The 10000-nt window shown below is 45.4% G+C and overlaps 1 protein-coding gene across 2 annotated transcripts in view; it reads left to right on the top strand.

The window, feature by feature from the left end:
* Nucleotides 1–10000, top strand: part of LOC121723904 (FERM domain-containing protein 5) — a 107135-nt gene that overhangs the window by 74932 nt on the left and 22203 nt on the right. For both annotated transcript variants that reach the window (XM_042110112.1, XM_042110111.1), the window contains exons 2-4: nt 2101–2205; nt 5138–5180; nt 5504–5582. In XM_042110112.1, coding sequence (XP_041966046.1) covers nt 2101–2205; nt 5138–5180; nt 5504–5582 — 227 coding nt within the window. The remainder of the gene's footprint in view (nt 1–2100; nt 2206–5137; nt 5181–5503; nt 5583–10000) is intronic.

Genomic DNA, 10000 nt, shown 5'->3' with positions numbered 1-10000 from the left:
TTATCACCTTGGGCCCTTCTTCCATATCAGATTTATAGAGGAGAAAGTCATAGATGCAATCACTTAATGTCCCGGACCTCACGCAGTCTGTGTAGGTCAAAGCCTCAGAAACAGCATTCCTTCAGTACGACCTGAAATTCTAGCGTGGCAAAATTCTGGCGAGGAACTTATGAAATGAAATGAAAGTTTATATGGAATGTGTTTCATTTGATGGGTGAATGAATGTTGTGGACATGGTGTACTGTAAGGCATTCCTTCAGGAATAACTGAAATTCTAGCATGGCAAAAGTCTGGCGAGGGACTTATGAAATATGTTTATTCCGAATGTGTTTCATTTAATGGGTGAATGAATGTGCACAAAGGTGGCTGCTGGAAATTCCGTCTTCTTGCTGTATCTCTGTAGAGGGCGTTCCAGTTGACAAGTGCTTGTGAAGGTGACGTCAGACCGCATGGTAATTTCTGATCCACCTCACCACACACCGAGAGACAAGTTGATTGCTTCACCAATGCATTATTGCAATAAGCCGTAAGCTCACAAAGGTGTCTACTTATGCAAATATTACAAGGTGCCTGCCACCAATCGCCCCAGGCATCGTGGAGGGGGAGAGAGCAAATTGTTGTGGTTTGTCATAAAAACGATGTTGAATTGAGATCGCTTCTTCATCCCAAGTTTTTGTTTATTATTATTATATTTTTTTGGGGGGGAAGCAATATTTGCACATGGTATTTGAAATGCAAATAAGCATGTGGAGATTGACGATGCTTTCAAGTGTGCGCCAGGGGATAGAGGGAGAGGACGCAGCGCAGGTGCTCAGAGATTCACACACACGCTAGGAGCGGCTCTTGAAATCCCCCCACCCACACACACACACACACACACATACACAAAGTTCCACTGCTTTAGTGGATAAAGATTATTAGATCATTATCAGAACATATCTTACATGATTAATGCTGTAATTTTGTTTCCCTTCTGTTGGTGTCTGATGATAGTGTTAGCACCACCATCAACACAAGTTGACCATTGTATCGTTAGCCTAGCAAAAATATCACTTTGTGGTCTCTTATAGGACTCTATGGACCTTGAGATAATGCATTCTATTATAGGGCAATTCCGTGCAAAACTGTCACATCCATAACGGCAACACAATGCCATGGTATTGAGTTGCCGTTATGGATGTGACAGTTTTGCGTGGAATTGCCCTATACTAAAATATTGGCACAATATGATGAGATTGCTTGGCGCTCCGTTGGCATATCATTATTATTTTGCTTTTGCCTATATACCCCCTGGCATCTGATCCTGTGTAGAGGTGCTTGAGGAAATATACTGAAAATCGTGATATTCATCACAGTCTATATAGAAGTCCTGGCTCCTTGGATAGGGGTTCTTTAGAAAATGATGAAAAGAAAATGAACACAGTACATCAACTAAAAAATCACTTCAAAAGTATATTCTATTGGAATGTGCTTACCTCCCCGGCTCTTCAGTACCAATGTGTTTTGAAAGGGCCAGCCCTGCATTTGGGACCATTGGCTGGTCTGGGATGTAAATCTGCCTTGGATTACACTCTGCCCTGAGGCAGTACAAAGGGCACAATGCCCGTTTGCCCAGGGCAGAGAAGGTCACCACCCAGATGTTACCACTGTGCCTCCGCCACTTTCCACCCAGGCTCATAATCCAATCATTCTCTTTCTTTCTCACTCTCTGAGCTTTTTTTAGCTGCAGAGTTTTTTTTCTCCTTTTTCTATTTTTTGTGCCTTTGCTTTTTTGTGGGCTCCGCTACCGCAGATGGCTGTGGCTGTGCATTAATATTGGATAAATCTGAGCTATCTCTAGAGGGTCTGAGAAATGAGAATCGCATTTTGCTATCAGCAATTAAAATCCTCTTTTCCCCCCATCAGCCTGATGCGGAGGTTTTGGTCTTAGCCACTCATCCACGGCCCTTCCATTCTCTCTCTCCTCTCCTCTCCTCTCCCCCTCTTATTTTAGTCACAGAATAAAGCCCTCCGCTGCAAGGACTCTCCGTAACTTGATTATTTCAGAGCTGACTGGAGTGCTTTAAAGTAGAGCTTTGGTTGTGTGTTTTTCTCTTGCAGAGGGATGCCAAGGGACAGTATCTGTTTGACCTGATCTGCCACCACCTGAACCTGTTGGAGAAGGACTACTTTGGCATCAGATATGTGGACCCGGACAAGCAGCGGGTGAGCGCACTCTATTTGGGCATGTCCTTGCTGTGTGAAGATGGTATGTGTGTGAGTTGTGCATATGTACTGTATGTGTGTGTGTGTGTGTGTGTGTGTGTGTGTGTGTGTGTGTGTGTGTGTGTGTGTGTGTGTGTGTTTGCCGTGCTTACAAGAGAGCAGAGCCTGGCAGTGATGCAAACCCGGAATGGAGATTCATCACTCTCCATTACTGCATCTCTCCTCACCCTCTCAGAGTGCAAAAACCCATTTCATCTGTCAGAATGCGTAGACAGTTATTATCCTCACCAAGGCAAAGAAAAAGGGGTAAATGGAAGAGGGGTGTGTGGGGTGGTGGTGCAGGGCGAGGTCAGGCTGTTAGAAAGTGTGTTGCTTGCATCGCTTGATTCATGAAGAATTCACGTGGATGATTTGGGAAGTGGATTTGCAGAGGGGAGCGAGGATCCCGCTGATCCGCCATTTCCTGCGCTGCCACTCATCGCTACTATTTTAAGGCAGAGGTGTCGGGCCAGGGTAGGGCAGGGGGGGGAGGAGAGTAGACACACTTGGGCACATGGGGAGTTGGATGGAGTGAATCTTTACAAAAGGACTAGAGGGAATTCATCATATCCCCTCAGATTTGCTCAGTGCCTTTTGCCTAAAAAAGTCCAAAAAGATGTGGACTTTGTTTTTCAAGTGCAGTACAGGTTGGCATCATTTTCTGCATAACCTGCCAAGTCTATAACACAATTCTTACAGAATGACACAAATGTGGAATAAGGGACACATGGACATGGACCCTATGACATCAGTATTAATTATGTAAGATTTATCCAGTGTTTCTCTGTAAAGACGCCCATCAGTGGTACCCAACGATTTCTACTCACCTGGAATATGGTCTCCTCAGCCAGCTGTGTCTTATTACTGTGTCTTGGGCAGTCACGACACTGGCCACCTTCCTCAGTAGACTATACTAATAATACTATTCCACATGTGAATTTTGCCTCATCAGTTATTTTTATGCAACATGTGACATTGTGCTGACATGGCTGACATCTGACATTGCAGATGAACACCAAGAACACCTGGTATTGCACTATGTAATGTTGTCTCGGGTAGGAACTGACCCTTTTCAGCAGTATAAGACAAATTGGGTACCCCCTTAGCACTAAATGGGTAGCCATACATACATTGAACATTGATGAAAAGGGCAATTCCTACTTTGTGTTACATTAGAAAGATCTATGCCAGGAACAGAGCTGTGTCCAGTCAGGGTCAGGTCTGTTGTGAAGTGAGTCGCTTTTTCAAAAGAGCTGACTCACTCAGCTGTAACCATGCAGAGGACACCGGGTATACTGGCATCATAAATTTCAACAATATTTAAACTCTTCTCCAAATGACTTGGTTGCCTGGCAAATGCAGCAATCAACACAGGCTGCAGCAGGACCATTTTATCCAGTGAGGCTCCATTCTCTTGTTAATGGGTCCTCTAATTAGATAAAAACATTGGTCATTATTTCCTTAGTTACAGTCATTAGCTTTAGTTGGAGAATCTTTCAGCTCCAGCTGACGTCTTCAAGTGCTGTATGTTTGCCCACCCTTGGGAAGCCTGAAGAGTGTATGGCGAAGATCAATCTGACAGAACACATGCTTTTACACACCATGCCTCTTGCCTGCTCTTCCAGTAGACCCCCTTTGGGAGCCTCTCATGTCAACTGGCATAAATAATAACTGGAAGGGCACTCGGAGAGCACAGGCCTCAGCCAAGGCCAAATGCCATATGCCATATTGCACACGTGTTATAACAAAGGGAAACTAAATGTGTAGATCTGTTTAATGATTCTGATATCTTGGCCCATGCTACACTTGTCCACCAAATTTCATGAAAATCTGACTGGTAGTATTTTTTTGTAATCTTTCTTAGTGACAAACAGACAAGCCACACTGAACACATATGTTATAACATATGAATATAAAAATGTTATCATTGTAACATCAATGTTATTCCTAATTTTTGTAAGTTGCTTTGGATAAAAAATGTCTGCTAAATGCATACATGTAAATATGATGTGAATAACAGAGCCCGCACGCACACACACAAACACACACACACACACATACACACACACACACACACACACACACACACACACACACACACACACTGCCTGAACGGTGGTGAAAAAAAGCACTATACAGTTCAGTAGCAATTATATCATAGGATGTAGGTCCAGCGCCTGAAGGCTCTTTCCTCCCACCATATCAAAACACATTAATTCTGTCACTTTGCTGTTTTTCATGTTGTGAATGACACCCTGGTTAGGAGAGCCGTTGATTCATATGTCTGTGTGGGGCTGGTAGTCATACGATGCACATGATGGTATTGACAGGATCCTGGCGTGCTGTTTGATGCATGCTAACGTGTGGGTCCACAGAGGCGGCGGCAAAGTGGCAGAAGGGGGCAGAGGCCGACTCTCTCTCTCTCTCTCTCTCTCTCTCTCTCTTCTCTCTCTCTCCATCTCTCTTTTCCTAAGCTGATAGCATGAAACAATGTTAAACTGTCATTAACAGGGTCAGGAAGCCCAGCGATACAAAATCACCTTGATAGTTTAACCACACTGAATTTAATGTTGATTTCAGAGTTGTGATATGCTGAGCTGAGCATTGCGATAATATGCATTGCCATATATTACCTCACTGGAGCAAATTGTTGAGGGAAAAAACATGGGAACGTTGACTTTCACTGTGCCATACAATAGGCAAATTGTTTATGACCATTTAAAATATTGATAATGAAATAATCAAAGATTATGATGTACTATATATGGAATGACACTGCAAAAAAATAACTGTGTATTTGTGTTTGTTTGTGTGTGTGTGTGTGTGTGTGTGTGTGTGTGTGTCGTGTGCGTGTGCGTGTGCGTGTGTGTGTGTTTCACTTGTTGTCTTACAGCACTGGCTGGAGTTCACAAAGTCCATCTCGAAACAGATGAAATGTAAGTACTATTAATCATTAACTGTCTATATGTGTGTGTTTTTATCAGGCTGTTTATTTTGGGCTAATTTGTTCATCTTAAAATGTGCACTGAGATGCTGTCCCCTCACTTTGATGACAGTATTTCATGCCTCATAAAAGAGCCTGAAATGATAGGACTGGATATGATATTGAGTGGGCTATCCATAACAGTCATTACCAGTGGGCTATCCAACAGCCATTATCTCCCTGAGCGGCCTGATGTAACATTGATGTTTCGAGGCGTCCAGTCGTCTGGTAGTGCATGTCAGCTCTCTTTGTTAAGGCCTCCGTTTGCTCCCCCAGCCCAGCCTCCCTTCACCATGTGTCTGAGGGTCAAGTTCTACCCGCCAGACCCTGCCGCGCTCAAGGAGGAAATCACCAGGTAAGACCGCTGACCACTCCGACTCTACAGAGGCATGCGTCCAGCTTCAGAACTGCCTTTGTTTGTCTTCACTTGTTTGCGCTCCCTTTTTTGCTGCATTCACACCTTAGCCTTTTCTCACAATGCTGAAACTAGCACCATAAATGATGTTAGAATTTTTGAAGAAGACTTTCTAAATTTCATCTCAAGCCTATTCTCTGAACAACTTACTCATGCGTGATATGCGTTTTTGGAACATGTGCCAAGAGTAAGTCATACAGGGCCCAAAATAATGTGGTGGAAGAGCACAAGAATATAGTGTACAGTATTTCAGTTCGATTAGCAGCAGAGCGTGTCAAGGTTTTAAAAGCTTCGGGGTCCACGCACTTGAAAGCGAGCTAGTGTACGTGGCCTGGTCTGTGTAGTATTTTAGACCTGCAAGATACAGTAGGCTACACCACCCACACGTTGCCTTCAGACATGCACGTTAGCCACTCCAGCTTGCACAACAGTGCTCTCTCTATCTATCTATATATCTATATATCTCGCTCTCTATCTGTCTCCCCATCTCTCTCTTTCTCTCTCTCTCTCTCTCTCTCTCTCTCCCCACACGGCAGTGTGTCGGCAAGGCACCAGTGATCAAGCAGTGGTGTTAGCACAGGACCACTTGAAGCCTGAATTCATTAGACAGAGGATGTAAAACTGCAGCTGATGATGAGGCTTTAAACCACAACAACTCTAGGAGGAAGTGACCCCTGTGGCACATATGCAGAGATTTTCTGGCTCTTTTACTGATAGTGCGGAGAGTAGGCGTGAACGTAATCAGTGACCAGGGGTCAGTGGAAAAGTCAGATCGGCTGGACAGGCTGGTAGTCAGAGATCTCTCTAGTCCCTGGTGTTGGATTCATTGGTGTGGTGGGCTGTTTCGAATGCAGTGATCGTCCTCCTACTTCCTGAGTGGCTATTGGGCCACTCCATTGTGGTGTGGAAGCAAGCGAATGTTTCATGGGTGAGGTTGGCTGTTTTGGATGCGGGTGTTGTCGTCTCAGTTCCATGGACACTGTTGAGTCACTCCACTTCTGATGTCGTGTTGGCTGGATAATTCTGCCCATCCACTGAGAATACACACACGCACACACACACACACACACACACACACACATACAGAGAGATAGAGGGACAGCAAGAGCGAGAGGGAGAAAACTCTTCCAAGAGCCGCACCCACCGTTGCTGGGCCAAGACTGAGGATGAGTCCAGCTGGAATCTAATGTACCCAGTCTTAAAGGAACACCGATGAGCCCCTCTATTTCTGGCTGCATGTCTGGGAGCCTGCGTGCCTGTCTGATGGAGAATTTAGCGTGGCCTTCTAACTGGCAATTATGAGTACTGCAGTGATGATATTTATAAAATCATTCGCTGTTATTAGATTGTCAAAAGTTGAGAGGTCCCTGTGTGCATGTCACCAGTCTATGATGGATGGTCTGATTAGGGTGTGTGGCAGAGGAATGGGATCCTTGTGGTAATTTGACAGGGTTTTGTGTAATGGGCATCATTAGTGGCCTGTACAGTGGGAATATCATGACAGAGCAGAGATGGCCGAGAGACCAGGGAGCGTAGTCAGTGCAGACCACTGGCGGTCATGCTGGCTGATAAATGGCTCACCGAGGCTCCCCTATCTCTCCTTCTGTAGGTCTATCGGCCTCTCTCTCTCCACCCCCCCCCCCTCTCTCTCTCTCTTTCTCTCCAGGTCTGTCACTATGTTTCTCATCATCATTATCCCCCATCTCTCTCTCTCTCTCTCTTTCTCTCCATCTGTGCATTTCTACTCAGTTATCTATCCATCTGTCTTTATCAGCTCTAGAATGTTCCTTATAAAGACATGCAGTCGATTAAGCTGTAGTATGGCATAATAGCAGGTTGTCAAGTAGATCCATACTACATGGTATCTGCCTCCATTCACTTCTCACAGGTGTACATTGAGATGGAGGCTGAGAGGAGTGGAGGGGGTTTGGGGAAGGAGCGCTACCAGCTGTGAGTGTGTATGAGTGTGTATGAGTGTGCCTTCTTCAGGAGAGGAACCTGCAACTGCGGTTGTCGCTGTCAGCACTTAGGCATGGCCATACATTTTGTGCACTGCAGCACTGCTAGTTTTACAGCTCGGCAGAGTAGCTGTTGGTCTCTTGTTTATAATGTACTTGATACCAGTTATTTAGTTCACATTTGTGCAGCAAATGATTTGACACAATGCACAAATGATTTGACTAGAAGGTGAGTTTTTGTTGCTGGCTGTATTGAGAAGATGTTGCTCAACTCCAGCAAGGCAAGAGAAGACTGAGCTGCCATTCTATCTGACAGGTTACATAAGCAGCGTCGTATTTCCTCTGGAGGTGAGAGCCTGCTTGGCTGGAACATGCGTTCTTGTGGCAGCAGTTCTATTGAAGGGGCTCCGTCTTCATAATTAAAATAACAGCAAGCAGCCTAAAAACCGCATCAATATTCAAAGTGCAACGCAGTTCTGGAGAAGGCCTCTCAGAGCTGTGAGCATCTGGGAGAGCCTACCTCGAGATTGCTGACTAAAATAGGGTGGGACCAAAAATGTTCCAAATGACTGCTGAGGTTGGTTCCTAGACCCTTGTTTGTACCGCTCTGCCACCATTTTTCAAGTGTCTACTGTCTCTGTTTCTCTCACTCTATTCACCCCACTCCTTCTCTCTCTCTGCTTCTCTCTCTCTCTCGCTCTCTCTCTCTACCTCTCTCTCTCTCTCTCGCTCTCTCTTTCTCTCTCTGCCTGTCTCTCTGTCTGGGTCCCTTCTCTGCAGCATCCTCGACTGCTGAAGCGGGGGAGGCTGATGGGGTGGGAGTGAGGGGGGGGGGGGGGTCAGTGACTGCTAACAGATTCCACTAAATGATACATGATTAGCCCCCAGCTAGCAAAGTCACGGCTCACTTTTCCACATCTCACTGCACACCCAGACGAGACCCCCCACCCACCCTTTCCCTACCTGCTCGCAATTTGCAATGAGGTCACTGAGGAGAGCGGCATTAAAAGCCATCCAACTGTGTCTGTGCCTTCAGTTTCTTTCACCTGATGATTAGAAGAAAGAGAGACAGAAACAGAGAGAGAGAGAGAGAGATAAAACTGTCAGATATGTATCAAGATACTGGAAAAAAGAGTGTACATAATGGCATTACTTTGTAAATGCTTTTACTTTTGGAGTCAGGGGTCTGTGTGTATATGTCTTACATTGCGTATGTCTCTATGTGCACAGTCATTTGTTGATGTGTGCATTTGCCAGTGTGTGTGTGTCTGTGTCTGTGTGTGTGCATAACATATCCATGTGCACATAGCAGTAACACTCTTAATTCCACATGCTTTCTTTGCATTAACGAAAATAGAGACTACTCACCTATCTTCACGCTACAACACATCAGTTTAAGAAAGACTGAAAAAATAGACACACCAGTTAATACAAAGAGAGAAATCATAGGAGACTTTACTCACCCAGACAAGCTTATGAGGTTAAAGGTCATGCATAAGTCAGATCAGGTCAATCCAAACCATGAAAAACAGCAACAGCCCTCCATGGTCATTATGACACAGGAGGTCATTATTGTATGTGACGGATTAGGGCTTACATAACAGCATGGAACGGCATCTCTCATTCTATCAGCACAGCCTCCTGAGCCTCCACTTTATAATATTCCATTATATCATAGCAGGTGTGCTGTTACGGCTCATCAAATTACTGTTGTGGGAATGGGTGCACCTGGGCAAAGACAACAGCATGGGGCATTGTTTTTCCTAGCGGAAGCACACCTAGTGGCTGTCCTTCAACACCCATGAATGACATTCACACGGTTCAGTTTGCCGGTGTGAATAGAAGGTTTGCCGTGAAAAGGCGATATGTGGGTCAAGAATTGGCTAGTGGTGCCAGCAATAGCTGTGTGTAGCTCGTGCCACCTTGAGTGTGTTTGTTCACAGGCTAATAATGGCCTCTTTTATAATTTATTTTCTTTTTATCAGATGCAGCCTCTAGAAATGTTGAGAAAGTGCTAGTAGCTTGTGGCCCAGTTTGGAAGTCAAAAACGAACACTTGGGGAATGCTCATGCTACCTGTTAAAACGTGAGGGCCACCCAACGTGAAATCTGACTTGGCTTCCGGCGAGTGATTGCTGCCGTTGTGTGTGCCAGCTCTGCAGGGCTCTCTTCTCTGTGCCGATAAGCTAGCGCACCTGTGATAAGGCAGGGAAAGGTTTTTTATCCACCGGGCCAGTGCTTCTTTCGCTCTCCCTCTGACAGCCAGACATCTGTGGGTGGTCTGTCTGGGAGCCGGACGAGTGTCCTCTGCCTCACCCTCACCCCCGCCGGAGTGATGGAGGCTTGGGCGACCCGCTTGCCTGAGGGAGGTGGTAAGCAACGGGGCTGGCTGGGGACGTTT

The sequence above is a fragment of the Alosa sapidissima genome, chromosome 11 (assembly GCF_018492685.1).
Source record: "Alosa sapidissima isolate fAloSap1 chromosome 11, fAloSap1.pri, whole genome shotgun sequence".
In the NCBI taxonomy this organism is placed as follows: domain Eukaryota; kingdom Metazoa; phylum Chordata; class Actinopteri; order Clupeiformes; family Clupeidae; genus Alosa; species Alosa sapidissima.
This window is presented reverse-complemented; position numbering and strand designations above follow the sequence as displayed.